The sequence below is a fragment of the Miniopterus schreibersii genome (genome assembly GCF_964146895.1).
Source record: "Miniopterus schreibersii genome assembly, chromosome: 7".
In the NCBI taxonomy this organism is placed as follows: Eukaryota; Metazoa; Chordata; class Mammalia; order Chiroptera; family Miniopteridae; genus Miniopterus; species Miniopterus schreibersii.
The window spans coordinates 23,457,686-23,478,043 of NC_138108.1; the positions used below are offsets into that span (position 1 = coordinate 23,457,686).

The 20,358-nt window shown below is 41.7% G+C and overlaps 1 protein-coding gene across 1 annotated transcript in view; it reads right to left on the reverse strand.

Moving 5' to 3' along the window:
- AOX1 (aldehyde oxidase 1) overlaps window positions 1–20,358 on the reverse strand; it is a 58,823-nt gene that overhangs the window by 19,853 nt on the left and 18,612 nt on the right. The window contains exons 14-22 of the mRNA XM_081141924.1: window positions 19,301–19,485; window positions 17,962–18,124; window positions 15,946–16,038; window positions 13,511–13,680; window positions 13,043–13,169; window positions 9,939–10,061; window positions 7,264–7,360; window positions 2,518–2,642; window positions 701–834 (exon numbers count right to left, since the gene is read on the reverse strand). Of these exons, the coding sequence (XP_080998050.1) occupies window positions 701–834; window positions 2,518–2,642; window positions 7,264–7,360; window positions 9,939–10,061; window positions 13,043–13,169; window positions 13,511–13,680; window positions 15,946–16,038; window positions 17,962–18,124; window positions 19,301–19,485 (1,217 nt within the window). The remainder of the gene's footprint in view (window positions 1–700; window positions 835–2,517; window positions 2,643–7,263; window positions 7,361–9,938; window positions 10,062–13,042; window positions 13,170–13,510; window positions 13,681–15,945; window positions 16,039–17,961; window positions 18,125–19,300; window positions 19,486–20,358) is intronic.

The following is a 20,358-nucleotide window of genomic DNA, read 5'->3' on the forward strand; positions in this document are numbered from 1 at the left end:
ACTTATGGGAGGGAGGCTCGTGGGTGCCAGAGGCTCTAGAGTATTGCTTTGGGAGCATTTCCCACTGTGATAACAACCTCTGCTATAGGCAAATAGTCCAAAGGCCACATTAGAGGCTGGTTACAAATGGAGGAGCTCAGGTGGTGTTGACTGCCAAGTGCTCCCAGATAGGACAGGCCTGGAATCAAGGTCTTTTTGTGTCATGGGACAGAGGAACTGACCTACGTTAGTGAGCAAAGAAACGAAGCCTTCTACCTGTTCAAAGACAATTTCCTATGGAAATATTTTGAGATTCTTGAAGAAAAATGGTAATATAAATAAAAGTAAGTATAACAAAAGCAAAATCTCCATTTAAATCAAGGGAACACACACCCGCGTGCCCACACACACACAGGTGCTAAGGATAAGTAACCCCCATCCTTTCAGGACATGTTCCTGTTTACTCTCCAGGCAATTTAGTATTTCCACTGCGGTTTTTATTCTTTTCAGTAGTTAATTTTCCTTTTGGTGCTTATAGTATATAGCTTGACAATACAAGATAAAAAAGTTGTAATAATTGGTAGCTTGTTTATATACATGTATATTACATGTGATTTTAAATAATCTTGACCCAGATTCTTTCTCCTTAATTCTGATATTGCTAATATTCAGCATGACCTCATTTTATTTTTAGTCTCTTTAGCAGGTTTTCTCCACTTACTTGTTTGCTGCAAATGCAGTGATGGCAACCATGAAAGCAGTTTTAAACGCCTTCCCCCCGAATGACCCACCAACACGCTTTACATGACACATGACTTTGTTAGCTGGGAGCTTCAAGACTGAAGCAACTATGTCCTGTAAATGATAACAGTTCTCATTAATCTGACTCATCAGCAGCAAGGGAGTTGGGACAGTCCTTACACGTTTTGATTCTATAGCGTTGTACATAATAAACAAACAGTGTGATTATACTAAATAACAGGACAATTTCCAATAACCTAGGCATGCATCCAGGCTGATCTCAGAGGTATTTTACTACAGCGATATCACCAAAACTGTCATTAATATTGAGTAGTCCTTTCGATAGCAACAAGATATTTCTGGGCTAATAATTTTTCACAAATTTTCCCCATGAACTATGCCCAAAGTACAATTTTTACACTAATCTCTGTGGATATGCTTCCTGAAGCAGTGAGGTCCCAAACGTCTTTCAGATTGGGTCTTCCCCTGCACTCTGCTGTTCTCCACTGGAGAATGCACTCTTCTTACCTCCCATTTGGATTACTGCAACAATTCGCCAGTAGGTCTACCCTGGATGCAGGTCTTGCTTTTTTTTTTTTTAATCATCCTAATGTTTAGATGTCATTTAGTCTTCACAACTCATTTTTATAGATGGGGAGCCCAAAAGGGATGGAGTGATGGGCCCAACGTCACACAGGAAGAGAGGAGCAGAATAGGACTAGAATGGAGTTTGCCTGACCCTTCTCAGTGTTCCACCTTCTAAAGGCCTCATTCCTGTTCTCACATTCCTTCTCGCTCTGGTAACAACACTGCTCTTTATGACCTACAGAATCAGGACCCCTCTGCTTTGTTCCCCTTACTTTCACCTTGATGCTTAAACTAGCTACCTCTAAAGCGTCTCCTCCATTGCAGGTTGGGCAGTCCTTGTACTATCCCTCCTTTCTTACATGTGTGCTGCCTGGTTATAGGCAATAAGTGTTTGTAGAAGGGACAGATGAATGTATGAATGAATGAATGGATAAGCGATTGAGTGAAATTGCTTGGAAATGGCAGCTCTTCTCACCATCTAGACAAAACTCATTCTCAGTTTAAATCCAAACTTAAGAATTCATCTTCATGGGACTTTCTGGATGATTCCAGCTCTTAGCGGCCCTCTGTTCTCTTAATTCTTCCATGTATGTAAATTAGCTGATTTACAGTAGGTTACATTCTCCTCACTACGGTTTCCTAGCTGCTTCATGTAAGTTGAGTATTATAGACTTTGGAGGGCAGGGCTTCCTCTTCTTTCCTTTTCATTCTTTTTTCCAGTTTTACTGAGAAATAGTTAACGTATATCACTGTATGTGATACAGTGTACAGCATGATCGTTTGATTTACATATATTGTAAAATGATTACCGCAGTAGGTTTAGTTAACATCATCTCATAGGTACAATAGAAAAAAATTCTCCTTGTGATGAGAACTCTTAGAATTTATTCTCTTAACAACTTTCCAATATTATCATTCAACAGTTTAAGTATAGTCATCATTTCTTTTGTATTCTTAACAGTGTCAAAAGACACCTGCTGTTCTGTATTGTTTTACAGTTACGGATCCACAGACAGAAGGCCTCTACTCTTATAATACTAACTTAAAAGCTTTAAAATTGTATGGTTATTAATACCCAAATGGCTATGGCTACTAGTACTCCAATTCCTTCAGTTTATGAAATGACATTTTTTGTCTCTAATTGCTCTTGGTATGTTTTGCTGACAGAAACTATTTAGCTATGTCCTTTCCACAATGGCCCCATGTTACCTGAATGCCTTTGGGATACTGTGTAGACACATAGACATCCATTTCTTGATCTTCTCCTTTGGGAACAACAAGCATGCTTTGGGTTTCCATATAAAAATGTTCTTGACCTCCTATATGTATTTCACCTGTTGGAGAATAATATGCCAGAATTAAGAAGGTTGTCAGATAGGACAGGTAGACTCTTCCAGCTGTTTTCTCATTATGGAGAAAGTCCACTGACAGTGCTTCTGCTGGGATTTAGGCTGCGTGGTGAAGGGCCACAAACAATAATCTTTAGCTTTCATTATACCTGCAGATTCGAAGTAGAGTTCTGTAGAGGAATCTGTTATGTCTGCCAATACAGTAGATCATATAGTCCTAGGGAAAGGTGTCTAGAGTCAAAATAGTATGACAAAGAGACTTCTAGTTCTAAGAAAAGATGGTGTAGAGGCACAGCTCCCTGTTCCTTCTGACATTATATATAAAAGAAACATAAGAAGACTCCCAAAGATAGAGAGGGGAAGGTATGGGACTCAAGGAAAGATACAATGGTGAGTTCAATGGGTTATGTTGCTGTTTGCTTCATATAGCCTATACTTGGTACCAGAGGAACCAGAAATCCAAAAACACTACCAAGCAGACAGAAAAATTCCCAAGAAGAGCTACTTTCTCTAGATAAAGGACCAAAAAAGGAGAAGTCTAGCAAAACATAAAGCTTTTATACAAAAACTACTCTATTCCAGCCAAACACTACAAAAAAAACCTGTGGACCTGTTTTTATCTGCAAAAGTTGAGTGGAGAGCCTAGACTTCTACCCTTATCAGGTTCAAATGAGGTACCCCAAGCCCTCTGGTGGGGTGATGTCAGTGGAGACCATCTGGGGAACCTAGACTTCCACCCTCTACCTGGCAATAAAAAGGCATCATCCCCCCCTCACCTCTTTCCCCACTAACACAGGGCCAGAGAAGTCCTAATAAAAATAGAATATTGAAATAAGATCCAGAGTTTTATAACATAATACCCCAAATGACCAGTATACAGTAAAAAATCACTCATCATACTAAGAACTCAACTTGAATGAGAAAAGACAATCAATAGATGCCAACACTGAGGTGACACAGACCGTGAAATTATCTGACAAGGATTTTTAAGCAGCCATCATAAAAAATGCTTCAATGAGCATTGACATGAACACTTAAAATAAATGGAAGGAAAAAATAAAATCTTAACAAAGAGAAGTTATAAAAAGATTCAAATGGGAATTTTAAAACTACAATAACCAAAATATGAGGCTCAGTGGATGAGCTCAACAATAGAATAGAGGGAACATAGGAAATTATCAGTGAACAAAAATATAGAACAGCACAAATTTCCCAACCTGAACACAGAGAGAAGATAGGCTGAAAAGAAAATGAACATGGCCTAAGGAACCTGTGTGACTGAAATAAAAGATCAAAACTTTGTGTCATTGAAGTCAAGCATGTGAAGAAATAATAACTGAAAATTTCCCAAACTTGGTAAAAAGACACAAACCTACAGATTCAAGAAGCAGAGTAAATCCCAAAGGGAGAAACCAAAGAAATCCATGCCAAGACATCACAGCCAAACTTCTGAAACTGTCCACAAAGAAAATATCTTGAAAGCAGAGAGAGAAAAACATTACCTCATCTGTAAGAGAAAAATACTCCAAATGACAGCAGATTTCTGGTCAGAAACCATGAAGGCCAGAGGAAGTGGAACAACATTTTTCTTCAAGTGCTAAAAGACCTATCAGCTTGGAATTCTATATCCAGTGAAAATATCCTTCAGGAATGAAAAAGAAATCAAGACATTCTCAGATGAAGCAAAACTAAGAGAGTTTGTCTGTAACAGATCTATTCTAAAATAATAAATGGCCAAGGGAAATTCTTGAAACAGACATGATTTAATCTTGAAATGATTAAAAAAGATCTTGGAACATCAGGAAGGCAAGAGAGCAATGGCAAGAATAAAAGTACAGGTAAACACAATAGACTTTCCTCTTGAATTCTCTAAATTGTATTTGAGGCAGAATTACAACATTGCTTCATGTGGTTCTTAATGTATGTAGAGAACATTTTAAAATCAATTATATTATAAATGAGGGAGAGTATATCTGGGCCAAAGGAATAGGGAATGTCCCATACTGGATCCAGGGGTGGTTGTCCAGAAAATGTAATGAGGATGATGATTCGCCCAACAAGTTCTATATGTTAGTTACTTATGTACTTGTCACCACTTTAAAAAATATACAAACAGTTAATGTGGATGAGCACTAATTACTGATTGTCAAATAGAATTATAAAACAAAAAAACCACACAACACTACTGATAAATCAAAATGGAATTCTAAAAAATGCTTAAGAAACTCATTGGAAGTCAGGGAAAGAAATTAAAAACAGAGGTCAAAAAAAGCAACAACACAAGAAAACACAACTATGACAGTCATCATGCTAGGTGGAAGGCAGAACTTTTAAAAATTAAAAATGTACCCAATAATAGTGATTTGTAAGTTGTTTGAAGAAGACTCCCAAAGAAATATTTTGTATTGGAATCTAGACTTCCTATCTTATCCAAAATCTGAGTAAAGAAAGAGTACAGAAGAATGACAGATTCCACTTCATTTATAAAATACAAAAATTGAAATGTCCAGAACTCAAATCTCAAATGCAATTCAAGCTTTTATCAAAGACTGTACATTAAAAACCCCGCTTATCAGTAGGCTCCAATTCATGGTTTACAATACTAATGATTACACCTACCCACAAAGAATTAATTTTGTTAAATATCCACTTCATTTAAAAAAACATACTAGACAGAGCCGTTTCTGCTTAAACCTGTCAGGCAGGCAAGTTCTAGAGCCCTGTTAGGCTGTGCTGCCCACCCCCCACAGCCCTACACCATTCACCCTAAAGCACTGCTCTCAACTCACTAGGCTGGAAACCAATTTGTTCAACTAATCCCTGAGATAAAATTTCGCCCCAGTATGGGTTTAGGAGTGATTCCTTCGGGCATATTTGCATTTTAATATGGGGCCCTTAAAGAAGGAACAGCTGTTCAGATATGAGGGAGTTTATCTGTACTATGCCCAACAGAAGAGGTTGCAGGGAAGATAATCTCAGCCCCAGTGCTTCCAGGTCTCTTGCAAATCTTGCTACAGAGATTGTCATCTACCTCTCTCTCCAGTGTAAAACCCATCCTAGCAAATGAAATTTTAAAGAGATCAACGAGAAGCAGCTTAATGCAGAGGAGAGAACGTGCTAACTTCAGAATTGGAAAACTTTGATTCCTGCTCAAGCCTGTCTGGCCTCAGCTGGCTCATTTGTAAACGGTGCTCTTTAATGCCTTTGACACCAGGGTTAAGGAGGGCTGAGATCTATCTTCACAGCCGGTAAAGGCAAACAATAATACCACACCCTTCAAGAACACAGTCTAAGATTTGATGTGATGCTCCACATATTTTATCTTTTAAGTGTTCTTTGTTTTTGGAGAACCAATTTTCCTAAGGGGCAAAGTGTTGTTACGAAAATGGCCTCCAATGATCTCACATTGAAACTAGTCAAAAATTCTTAATCCAAATGACAGCTGCAGAGTAAGAAAAACGAACAAACAAACAAACCTCAAACGAGTGAGTTAAGAGAATGAAACCTTAAAAGTCCCTTTTAAACCTTCCTGTATCATTTTTATACTTATTAACAGGGTGTGATGCAGGTAGCAAGTTAAAATTCAAGTAAGAGACAGATTGAACAAACTACCTAACTGAAATAAATAATTAAATAAGATGCCAGGAAAAATACAATAATTAAGTCCTTACACAAAAACATACTGTGGCACAAGTGGAGGAACCCCCTAAATGTTGATATTTCCAAGATGTTCACACCATGGGCCCTCTTCTTCTCCCCCAAACAAATTTACCCTTTGAGTGTTTGCCACATTTTATTAATCCTAAGAGTCACCTGGAGAACTGTTAAAATTGATCAAAAACCAGATTCCTGGGGTATCCTGGATCCATCAACTCCAGAATCCCAAGAAAAGGGCACAGGAATCTCACAGGTTTCATAAGCATCTTCCAGTGAGGAAAACTGGGAAACACTGGGTTTGCTAACTGCACGCCTGCCAGTGTGTGAGCTTTTCTAGAGAGAAACAACAAAAACATCTTAACCTAATAGTAATTACTGCTCACAGTTACGGATCTCTCACTATGTGCCAAGCACACCTGCACTCACTCTCACAGTCTTCATAATGGATCTTTGAGATCAGTATTATTTTATCCATATACAGGAATATTTCATTTTATTGCATTTTGCTTTATTGTGCTTCACAGACTGAGACCCTCCACCAGTAAAAAGATTACACCTCACTTTATTGCAGTGGTCTGGAGCTGAACGCACAGTCTCTCTGAGGTGTGCCTGCATATGTGCTGAAGGAAGTCTGGAAGGGAGGGAAGGAGGACAGGAGGGAGAGAGAAAAGACAGAAGAGGGAAGGAAGGGAGGGAGGGAGAAATCGGAGACAGGAGGAAAGAGAGAGAAACAGGGGCTTCGGAAATCATGAAGAAAAAAAAGCTATCAATTCCACAACCAGCTTTGTCACTTGCAGCTGTTGTGTGACTGTGGTCATGTTCCTTAACCACTCCAAGCTTCAATTCCCAACCTGCAAGGTGGTTGTGAACAGAAAAAGAGAAAACATTTATACAGCAACTAAGGCCACAACTGCTTCCCCTTCACCATTTTTTGTCCAGATAGTTTTACCTTCAATAATTTGATCAACCACTTTAAAAGCTTCATCAACATTTCCATATTCCAGTTTCCTTTCTGGCTCAAAGAAGGACTTGTGTTGTATAGCTTCCTAGAAAGAGAACAGAAGAGTGAGGCCCCCCGGGCATGAGACCCAGCCCTGGGGCAGGAGCCACAGGCAGTGGGGCATCGCCGAGCCTGGGCAGCGTTTCTCCTCGTGCTCGGGAATGCCGTGCACTTGCAGCATGCCTGCACGGCTGAGCTAAGGCCCAGGCCTCAGCGACACTGCCCACAGAACGAACACAATGCCCCCATTTAGTCAAAAGGAAGAGCGTATGCTCAGAAAAAGCTGGTGCCTACTTGTTCCCAGAATAGACCTAATATTTTCCAGGCAGATTGTTCTCTTCATGCCACAACCCATTGCATGCAGCCAATGCTTGGGCTCTGGACCCAGTCGGGGTTGTGTCCATTTTTCCCATTGATCAGCTGTTTGACTGTGGGCCTATTACTTCACCTCTCCGAGCCTCATCTGTCCAAATGGAGGTGTAGCTGCGCACAGAGCTCCAAAGGGGTGGCGAAAAGCATAAAATGAGGTGAGGTACTTAGAGAGCTTACATGGCATCAAACCAGCGCTCAAGCAATGCCAGCTGATGACACTCTAACGATAAGGTCATGGCAGCCCTGCCTGCCAGCCCCATGCTCCCCCTCTGGGGAGATGAGCGCAGCACTTGCATAGCGCAGGAGAGCGCCTGGGACCCCGGCCCTGAGAGTGAAATTCCATTTCAAGCCCAACATAGGTACCACATGTGCACTTACACACTGGTTCTTATGGGCTTCCTCTGGGGCCCAAGAAGGGGTACAGTACTGGGGACACATAATCCGGGGTGCAGCTATAATCATTGAAGTTGGTTTTCTTACCTATCCTTAGGAATTTATCTTGCCGTAATCCCTGTGCCAACCGGGCAATGTCACATGCCAGCTCCTGCAGCATTATCTACCGTGGATTATTGCCCATCCACGAAATTCCAACCTGCTTGCAGTTGCGGATCCTCCTAACTCTGGTTCCCGTTAGCCACACCAGCGGGTGTCCATCGACATACCTTACGGGGATGCTTTATTGTGATCCTGATCTTTCCTCCACTGAAAAGGGGGGTTGACATGTTTTTACCACTGTGGGGCCCAGGTTCTTTGACATAGTGTTTGTTGACTGCTTGTATTACTGACCAGCTGTGTGACCTGGGGTAACCCTGTATTTTAGTTTCCTCATCATAATGGGGATAATGGTAGTTTTTAATCTCATAGGACTGTGAGCATTTAATGAGTTACTGTAGGAAAGCTGCTTAGAACGCCATAGCTGCAGAGTGAGCTCTGTGTGGGAATTAGCTATTGTTGTTGATCACAAAGACTGAGGAGAGCTTCTGGTCAAGAGCATATTTTTCTCACATGTAATTAGCTTGACCTTTTGAGCCAAGAGTTTTCCCATTCAAACTATTAAAAACTCTAAAAAGCATAAGCTACGTTAAACCTTAGAGATTAGTGACAGAGATACATTTGTTTTTATCCTATTTTGATTGATAACACACTTTTCTACTGGAGTCAGTTCATGTGATTTTCTTATTAATCTAAGACTCAGATATTTCAGGTAGGAAACAGGAGTTCTATAAATCTTATTTTTAAAAGTTTAACCTCTTTCCACTTCACTGGCCGCTTGCTCTTTGAGTAACTTTGGGCCAATTTCCTTAATATTTACTGGTCAGGAAAGTGATAAAAGAACTTTAATGTGTAGGGAGCAGATAGGAAATGCAATTCCAAGTTATTTAAGTTGCCAAAATATCTGTAGGTATCTTGGGATCTATTTCTCATACTCATTTCAAAGGATAAAAAAATAGTGTCTCCAATATTTGCTTCCTAAAGTATCTTGTTGGTTCTCACTGTGCCTGGGTGAAGAGGGCCTGGGTGAGTCTGGGCCAAGGTAAGTACAGTAAGACCTCATTCAACATTGATAGCTCTTAGAACTGTGGCAAAATGACATATAACAACCAATTTTACAACAGGTTAATTGATGACAGAGACAAGAGTTAAGTTCTTAAGGCACCTCATCAGCATTATCACGAAACAAGGCTGAATGAAACGATGTCATTCAAGGACCTCCTGTACGGAGTTATAGGGCGCGTCTCCTCTCTGGGATACTGTTGGTTGTCCACCCAGCATTCCTCTCACCTGTCTCCTTCCAAACAATGCCCAGAGTTCAGCTTAGGTCTCCACCACTCTCCCATACAGCTCATATACTTCAAAGAAATCTGACCTCCCGGCAGCAACCAACAGCTCCCCCGTTCCCCTGGTCAGTCATTGACTCAGGGTTGGATACGTGACAAAGTGGCCTAATGGGGCTGGATTTCAGGCCGCATGGAATGCGGGGGCAATGGTGTTCTCTTCTGCTTCTGGGATATGAGCTGGAAGCTCTGGCTGCCATCCTATGACCACAGGGGATAAAGCCTGTACTGTGGGCAGCAGGGAGAGGGGTCAGAAGGTCAGGCTTCTCGCTGACACTGATATAGTTTGGGGCCAATAAAGCCCCCGTGTTTTGGAAGCCACTGTGAATCAGATTTGCTTTCCTGTTACTGTAGCCAGCATTTTTACTGATACACCCCTAAAATCTGCTCTTCTGGCACCACCCTTGAACTCATTACCTCTATGGTTAGGATCACTGGCTCCAAATCTTGGTAGGCAATCTTCACTCGCTTCGCAGCTCTCCTTGCCTGAACCTCGGAATCCGCAATCACGGCACAGACAAGCTGACCCACGCAAAACACCTGCAACACAGAAAAGACCTTTGCTTTCAAGAAGGGCAGGCATCAGGCACTCTCTCTGGTTCATTTTTCTTCTTCCTCTTAGCACAGAGCTAGACACATGGTCAATGACCCCTTCACGTATGTCTTAGCCGCAGTGCCATGGTTAACCAAGCCTTCGTTGGGACAGTGCATTTGCAGAGTGGGCATGCTGCCCCGGCACTGGGGGCATCGGGGCTGTTTGCTGCATCATTGGCAGTGGTGGCTGAAGAGGTCAAGGGCGATGCTGCCTCCTGTACAGGCACTCAGGCTCCGTCCGGGCCAGCTGGCCTAGGAGAGCCAAGCCCACGCCTTGGCCTGTGTCTGCCATGTCACAAGCAGGGCCATCTGAGAGGGAGCTTTTGCCTTCGCAGACAAGTTCACAGCCTGTCTCATCCAGAGAGGAAGGAGAGAGGGTGCTGATGCAACACTGCTGGGGAGCAAGTCTCTGCCCCGGTCTGATGGAGCACAGGCTTTTCATGAAGAGATGAGAGACTGTACTGGCCGAGGGGTGACCAAGCACAGAGCACTCATCATTTCACCTGCAGGTGGGCAGGTCGCCTAAGGAGTTTACACAGGGACCAGGGCACAAAGTTGTCAGGAAACAAAGCCAAACCAAGGCTCCAGAAAGGTAGAATACTCAGGACTAGAAGAAGTCACCAGGACTGTTTTGTTCTCTCATCTTATACCATGATCACAATGAAAACTTAATTGCTTATTTTTAAAATCTACATTAGACTAGTAGGTCCTTTCTACAGGGAGCATATAGTAGTTTTATCATCAGAAAAAAGAAAAGTTAAATCCAGAGCGCTCTTGCGAGTGCGTGGGTGTGTGTGTGCACAAAACCTGCTGAAATGCCTCTGCTGCATTCTCTGATCACTAAAGATACAGTAGCCAAAGTTTTAATCATTTGGAACTTTCAAAGAGCAAGAATGCTAGCTAGCATTGTTCCTCTACTCATTTGCCCTGCCACATGGGAAGGAGTTTGTGGAAAATACAGGTGAATCAGACATGGGGCCTCATTCAAAAATTTCAGCAGGTAGGAGAAATATAGAGAGTCCCCCAAAAATGTATATACACAGGTTGAAAAATTATAAGGGCAATGTTTATTAAAATACATTTCATTTTCAAGATTGAGCTATCAGCTATTAAAATGTGTATACATTTTTGAGGGGACACTCTATATCTAAGGCATGGAAATAAATAAGCTTAATACAAAGTAGAAAGTTCATTAAAGGTCCACTTTGCATTCTCCTCTCTACTTTAAGCTCTGTGAGGGCAAGACCACATGGGTCTTGTTCAGCTACAGTGAGCAGCCACAGTAGGTGCTCATTTAAAAAATGTCTGTTGACCTTGAGCTTAAACTTGAAGGAGGAGTCAATGCCTTGCAAATCTCCTGCCCTCTAGACCTGAGGCTACGTGGATTCATTGCCTTCTGTTGACAAATGGTTCGCAGTCCCCTGGACCAAGAGATCAGCTCTAGTTTCCTATCTCTGCCAGAGTAAATAGTAAGAAAAGTCAGGCTCAATGACTTCAGTGCTGCAGCTTATTGCTTGTGCCCAGAATGGATCTATTCTCTGGCCCCGCCCCCAAAATGAGAATTAGGGGGCCAAGACAGAGCTGAACCCTACTAAATGAGAGTGGGGAATATCTAAGGGCCACCCCAGGATGCAGAGAGTGAGGGAAGAACCCAAAGAGAGTGGTTGGCTGTTACTGCAAAGTTCCCCGCACGCAAGGGCACACTGGGCATGTGGAGATGGTGATCGAATGTTGCCTGATGCCAGACCAACAATCAATAAATGCTAACTGTTCTAGGGTCTCCCGGGAACCTGTCTCTTTTCTTTTAAAAATATAACTATTAGTTATAACTATACACACACATACTTATATCAGTGTTTCCTCAAGAGATTTCATGTATGATCAATCTATTAAAGTGACCAATACATTTGCTGACAAAGGTTACGATTATGGCTCTATTGGTTTTTCAACTACCACCAAGTCCCCACTTAGATGTCAGTGAGCCCCAGCATGAAAATGATTAACTGTAATGCTTATGTGTCTTGTAAATATGTGATCAATGTGCTCCTGGCTGGTGCTTTTGCCAAAGTGTGGATTCTGGGAAAGTGCATATATCTCTTTTTCTTTTCATATTTGTGCACTTCTGAGGGCAGGGGTCATATTTGTTTAACTTATTTTCACAGTGTTAGTTCCACGCTCAATGGCATAAATCAACAATCCAATGGGGGGGGGGGAGGAAGCCTGTTAAATACATGGCAAAATGAATGGATGAGTAAAGGTGAGTTCAGAAAGGAGAGAGAAGCCCTGCCGGGCGTGGCTCAGCTGTTGAGCTTCAGCCTAGGATCCAGGAGATGGCGGTTCGATTCCTGGTCAGGGCACATGCCCGGGTTGCGGGCTCGATCCCCAGTCAAGGGCGTGCAGGAGGCGGCCAATCAATGACTCTCATCATTGATGTTTCAACTCTCTCTCCCTCTCCCTTCCTCTCTCTGAAATTAAAAAAAAAGAGAGAGAGAGAGAACTTGTGGATTAAAGGATAGTGAAAGGTGATCAGAGGGGAGATACCACTTGAACTGGGACTGGGACTTTGGACACTGACTAGGGCAATGGCTAGAGAGTCACAGGAGAGAGATTAGCAAGAGATTAGCAAATAAAAATTATCATTATTCTTTCCTCATTTGTTCTTTCACACATGTGAGCAGCACACTCTCTTACTACTAGAAAATATAAAACAAGTGCCTTTTCTATAACTGGTCAATTTATTATGTGGAAAATGAATATATTTGAAGTCATTCACCATTAGAATATAGTGTCTTATAATAAGCATTCAAAAAACATAGGAATCCTTTACCATGTGCCAGATGCAATGCTATCTTTAACAAAATCAGACGTTATTATTATTATTATTAAGGAGGAAGTTATTATTCAGACAGAAAGCAAAAATGCAGTACCGTATCTGACGCCAGCAGCTTCTCAGGTGCGCCCAAAAACCTGAAGGAGTTTACACCTTGAAGATGTTCCTCAGTAATGACATCCACCACGCCTGGCAGGCTGAGGGCTTCCGACAGATCAACCGACCTGGAAGAGAGCACACGGAGCAGGCCCTCAGAGCGGCCCCACAGCCTAGGGGCCACGGGAATGCGCCTAACTGGAGAACCGGATATAACAGAAGCAAGTAAGTCAGAAACACTCCGACAGTGCTCTGCCAAACAACTGAGGAAAGACCCCTGGGACAATGAAGTTATTCATTGGAGGGACACACTGTAGTAAATCCTACATTTCGATCCCATCTCACCGCCAATCTGCATTGAATATCACCAACCAATAGCTTTCCCTCCTCACACCATTACTTGTCACTAATGTGACTTAGGTGAAAAGGCAATCATTAATGTCTACCGGGTAAGAACTTTATCACTTACACAATCTTAGCATGAGCTCTTGAACTTGTTACAAAAGCCAGGAAAAGTTCCCGGTCCACTGTAGGCATGTCGTCACAGTAGATGGCTTCGCCTGTGGCATGCTTAATGCCAGACAGGTGCATGATGGGATGGCCAACTGGGTCTTGAGGAAGCTGCTTGGGGTCTACATTCTGTTTAATCAATTACCAACATATCATTTTTATAATCATATCATACACATCTCCCAGAAGATGGTAGCTATTTAATTTACAACTATACCAGAACACTTTTGAAAATGAAAACTATCACTATTAATAGTAACACCAGGACAATAAGCCCATTTCAATAATTCAATAGGGAAACTGTCATGGATGCATAGCCATTATGTTGCTCTTATTATTTCCCCACTTTTTAAAGTAAAAACCACAAATATCTCTAACATAAATTCCATTTGTATAAGTAATGAATATAAACCTTCTTGGTAATGTAAAATTATGTCTTTTTGCTAATGCCCATGTATTTTTAAAAATTTTACTATCAAGATTATTTTACTGTTTGTATCTAAGCATGGCACATATATTTTGCAGAAGAGCGCAATGACATCATGACTGTTTGTAGGAAATAATGAGGGCATGTCTTCAAACAGAGAGCCCTTTTTTCTATTTTGAGTAAAGAAGCCTGCCAAAAGATTGAAGAAAAGTCCCAAAGTATATATTTGTCCATTCTATAATCAAATACCAATTTGATTATTTTAGCTGAAGACCTGACACTTTGTTTTTGGTAGTGAGCTGTGATGAATCTCCTGGTGAAGAGGTTGCACTTGATACTTGCTTCTACTTGTTCTGTGACTAAAGATCTGATGGAAGAAAGAACGCTCTTCCTCAAGCTGCTGCTCTCTTCGAGCTGTGTCAAAATGCTTTCAAAGCAAATGAACTGACAGGGAGAAAATGCTCGTCATGAACACTGAAGCTGCTCTAGCAATGTGGGCATTTGTGTGTGTGAAAAACCACAAGGAAAACAAACAAAACTCATCCGTGTGGAAGACACACTGCTTCCAAACCTTGTCTCGCAATCCATAATAGCAAACTCCCTTCCAGGCTATTAACTAAGTGAAGATTATCACTTTTCTTTGAGTGATTTGAATGCCCATTAATTTGCTGTGGTTCCTTTCTAAAGTTCACTCCATTGTCAAGGGTAGGGATTTATAAGCCAAAGGTTGTATCTGTCATAGTTTGCAGAACACCAGGGAAGATGGCAGCTGTTTTTGTTTTTTAAATCCTCACCCAAGAATATGCTTTTATTGATTTTAGAGAGAGAGGAAGGGAGAGATAGAGAGAGAGAAACATCAATGTGAGAGAGAAACATTGATAGTTGCTTCCCATACTTGTCCAGACAACTGGCGATAAAACCTGCAACCTCGGTGTGTGCCCTGACTGGGAATCCAGCAGCAGCCTTTCGGTCACGGGATGACTTTCTGAGCAACTGAGCCATCTGGCCTGGGCTGGCAGCAGGTGATTTTTGTGTGTTTTTTTTGTTTGTTTGTTTTGGCAGCTATTTTTAACAGTCAAAATAATCATTTTCAGTGGAGTTTGGTGTGTTTGAATTTTTGAACATATTAAACCTAAAACCTGAGGGGTATACGCCAACTTCAATATTCATTACGACATACTGTAAGCTTTTATAACTAAATCCAACAACATACTCAATGTTATTGACTTAATAAAACCCTCCAGGTAAAGTTTCTTAATAATAATTTCGAGGAAATACACATTGAATCTTATCCAGTTTACCAACAGGATGACTGCAGGTGATATTTTTATGATGCTGTGGCAGAAAATTCCATTTGAAAGTTATGAGGATTGTGTTCTCTCTGATAGTCAGTTTCCCTTAGGGGAGCTCGAAACAGCTCTTAGAACTTATGTTTGATCCAACTCTAAAATGTAACTCACAGAAAAACCACTGGGTGAATGGGCACGGGGAGCAAAGTAGATTCGTATTCAAATAAAATAAATTAGCAGCTCTTTAAAAAAAGCATCACTTCGTTTCATCAACTTCCAGGGCCTGCGTTTTCTGCCCCTCTGAAAATAAAATCAAAGCGGCCCCATGGTGCCCTGACACAGAATGTGACTTTGGTTGTGCTTGGACTTCCATGCTGCCAAGGGCAGAGCATGTGGCAAGCTGGCCGGCTCATTCACGTTGATGGCACAGGGCCACAGAGCAAAACACACCTCCTTCAAGATCAAAACAGATTTTTTAAAAAAATTACCACTGGTAGCTTGATTTTCAGTCACAATTCTTCATAGATTTTGAAACTTTAACACCAAAGAAGGCTGTGAGTTCACCAGAAGGGGGCTCAGGCTTACAAAGCTTGAGAATCACTGAGGGGTCAGTGGGAACGTCTGAGTGAAGGAGTTACAGCCCAGGCCCTTTGAGTTAAAAAAACAAATGCCACTAACCTGGTAGTTCACTGTGCTCCAGCGATGTCTAGAATGAAGGTCCTCTAAAGCACTCTCATACTTGTCCATAAGGCTAGGATAGTGAACAGGGTCCTAGAAAGTAGAACCATTGCCAATATTTAAAATGTGCCCGAGTGGTCTTGGAAGGGAGGCTAGTGTGGTTCTTAACGAGCAGCTCTGAACTGAAGTCTAACATTTATTGAGGACTCGCCCTGTTCAGGACCCTGTAAGTACAGCATCCCCGACTTCTGGGACACATGCCCTAGAAGGTCCACACATTATGAAGAGCCAAGTGGCTCTAGTAGCTCACGGCCTTCCAACATCTGTTTCTTATGATTCTCTCAGAGGTAAGTCCTAAATGATCTGGGGACTCAGAAAGCAATAAAACAGAAAGATGGAAGCTAAATAAATAAAATGGAAAGGAGTAGAATGCTTAAGCCAGGAAAAAGTCAGAGCCAAAGCACACCATTGCGAATGTACATAAAACTCTGCTCTGACCATCTGCCAGCTCAAGAGAAAGGAAAACACAGAGGCTGCATCCCAGCCACAGTCCTGCCAGAGGAAGCATTCGGGGTCCCAGGAAGAACGCCTCTTAGAATCAAGGGAAATAGGTCATTTGGGTTTATTTATTTATTATTTATTTTTATTTTTAACTTTTTTTATTGTTCAAAATATTATAGATGTGTCTTTTTCTCCCCATTTACCCATTCCACGCTGCCCCACTCCCCTCCCCAGTCCTTCGCCACACCACTGTGTCCTTGGGTTGTGCATATATGCATATAAGTTCTTTGGTGATTCTTTCCCCCTCCACCCACCCGCCCCTTCCTTCTCTCTGACATTTGTCAGTCTGATCTGTGCTGCCATGTCATTGAATCATTCCTGTTCATCAGTTTATTAAGTTCTTTAGATTCCACATATAAGTGAGATGATGTGATGTTTGTCTTTCTCTGCCTGGCTTATTTCTCTTAGCATAATATTCTCCAGGTCCATCCATGTCCCAAAGAGTACGAGATCTTTCTTCTTTATAGCTGCATAGTATTCCATGGTGTAAATGTCCCACAGCTTTTTATCCACTCATCTACTGATGGGCACTTGGGCTGTTTCCAGACCTGAGCTATTGTAAACTGTGCTGCTATGAACATAGGGGGGCATATATTCTTTCTGATTAGCGTTTCAGGAAAAATGGTCATTTGGGTTTTCATGCAAGGCTTTAAACAAGACACCTAATGGTTGTTTTTTACATTAAAATGTTTTAATAAAAAATTAAAGCCAACAAAGGCTATTATTGTTAATAGTAGATACATACTGATTAGAGGAAGTTGAATTGAAAGTATGAGACTACAAGGCAGAAGCTTTGAATTATATCACTTGATTCACCCGAGAAATTGGATTAGTTTGCTGTTGATCGGAGGAGTATATAATTGGCTTTATCTTTTTCTCTTGTGATTACCTGGTGGTACTAGGTCACTTATATATGATTTTAAGTTTTTATTCTCAAAAGTTTGATACAACTGTTTTGGTTCTTAGTTGTTCCTATACATAATGAGAAGATGCCCCCAGAAGCAGTGATAAGAGAGAACTTTGTGCCTTTTATTTAAAGTGATCCTACTAATTTCTATACCACATAAAGAATGCGCTTGGCTTCTAGTCAGTTGCTTGTAGAGTGGGATTAATGAGGCCCATACGGTTCAAGTTCCCTTTGGGCCCAGCAAATGCATGCAGACAAATTCTTTTAGTTGTGTTCTCCCTAGCCAACAATCTGGTAACTAATAGTTTGTCAAAAGGGAAACCAGGCAAAAGAATGCCTGGATGATTACTGTGCTTTACTTGCAATTCTTCCCCAAATTTACAAGCCATCAACAGACAGCCTGAAGTATTCCCAGCAAGCCCATGTGTTTCTAACTTGGGCTGTCTTTTCTGTTCTACAGCTATTTGGCAGGGGGTTGTTGCCTCCACTTTGGGTGTCAGCATGGCTCCTAATACTGGGAAAGCTAATACATGGTCACTTCCACTTACCATCCTCTTTAAAATCTGCGACACTTCCAGGTAGAACTTGAAGAGGAAGCTGATGATGAGAGTCCTCTTGAACTCCACCTTCCCCCCTGGAGCTGAGCCTGGAAGGGAGACTTCGTCCAGAACCAGCCTGCAAGCTGCGTCCAGCATCTCTTCATTCCAGCGCCTGTGAGAGGTACAAAAGAGGACTCCTTGTCTGATAGGACTCACTGCCTCACAGTCTCAGCTAGTGTGTAAGACAAATAGCTACAAGTTAATGCAGGAAATAAGAGTGCAAGCTTCTAAGCTGGGCAACCCACGTTTAAACCACAGTTCACTCTCAAGGTGTCTGGCCCAGGCCCACCTCTTCCTCATCTGTAAAAGGGAAATAATAGATCATACCTCATGGGGTAGTCATGAGAAAGAAATGACAATCTGTGTCAAGGCCTCAGACCAGGAGTAACAGACCCTTATATCACTAGAATGTTTATTGCAAGCCAGGTTTTTGTTTTAAGCACCTTATATGTATCCATTCATTTAATTCTCTCGACTATCCCATGTGGTGGGGATGACTGCCCCCTTTTCACAGAGATCACATAATCAATAGGGATTGAACTGAGATTTGGACCCAGGCATCTTGGCTCAATTGAGCTCATGTTATTATCTATTACTCTCTGTTACTTAGGAAATAGTAACTGCTATATTCAAGAAATATTGGCTATTAGTATTACCTAAAGATAGAAAAGTCAGGCAAGCAAATGCATCTAGCAATTTATGATAAAACAAACTACCATAATCTGTTTTTGTTTGTTCATTTGTTTTAAATATATCTCCATTGATTTCAGAGAGAGGGAGAGGGAGAGAGAGAGAGAAACATCAATGAGGACAGAGCCACTCACCAGCGGCCTCCCTCATGCGCCCACCAGGCACGGACCCGGGCACACGCCCTGACCAGAAACTGAACCCCGATCTCCTGGATCACAGGCCGATGTTCAACCGCCGAGCCACACCCTGCCAGGCCCACAATCTGTTTTTCATCATGGTAAATTATTCTTTCAAGAAAGAATGCAAATGTACTCATTTTGTTTACTGTATCTGTGTGCCGTTGGGTTATGGGCTCTCTCTCCTTTTTCTCTCCCCCCTCTTCCCCTCTCTCTATCTCACACACATGCACATACACACAGACTATATGATTCCTACTTCAGAAGTCACTAAAATCAAGACATAGGGAAATAATTCTGAAATATTATTGGAATTCCATGCCATTAAATAAAAAGATAGCAAACATTTTTCTTCTTATAATTTCATGTCATAAAAAAAAGAGGTGCTCTGTTACTTGGAGTCTAAGGACACGATGCCATACCTTCCGATGAGTTTCTGGCAGGAATTCTTTGCACAGATGGTGGTTGGACCAACGCCTCCATACGAGATGGATAACTCTCTGATGATGCCATCCCCCTCTCCAAAAAAGACTCTCATTCCTGAATTGACTATGGCCAGCGAGTTCTGCTGCCGCTGGGCTTGTCGGAAGGCTGACACAAATTCCCACTGAAAGCAGAAGTTAAGTGGCACGTGTAGAAACACTCTGAGTTCCCAGGCAGTTTATGCATGTCGCATCACACATCCTTGTCACACTCCGTTATGGGCTAAATCGTGTAATCCCAAAGTTGATGTGTTTAAGTCCTAACTCCCAGGACCTCAGAATGTGGCTGCATTTGGAGATAGGATCTTTAAAGATGTAATTCAGTTAAAATGAGGTAATTAGGATGAGCACTAACCCAACATGGTGGTGTCCTCATAAGAAAAGAGAATTTGGACACATACATAACAAAGGAAAGACCATGTGAAAATGCAGGGAGAAGATGGCCATCTACAAGCCAAGGGGAGAGGCCTCAGAGGAAACCAACCCTGCTGACACCTTGGTATCAGATTTCTAGATTTCTAGTCTCCAGAGCTGTGAGAAAATAAATGCCTGTTGTATAATCCACCCAGTCTGCGGTACTTTGCCGTGGCAGCCCTAGTAAGCTAATGCACCCTCCAAGGCAGGCTGGATAATCCTCCCTTTATAGACGAGGAATCTAAGGCTCGGAGCGAGTCAGTAGTTAGTTCAGGGTCACAGTAGATCTTGAAACCAGGATTCAACTTGCTTCTAACTCCAAAGACCTTTTTGCCCATTATGTTCTAATGCAAATGTATTTTTTTTGCCTCCTTCAAACCCCAAGATTTAGGTAGAGATATATTTTCAAGGCTTATTTAGTGAAAAGCCTCATGGCACAAAGACTTTTTAAAAAAACTAGTAAGAAAGTAACTTTAGAGTTTGGGGTGAGGGAGAGTTAGAGAGAGAGGCAGAGACAAAGGCCTGATTCCAGGGATGACAGAAGATTGCATAACACAAATAAAAAGTAACTACAATAGTTACCG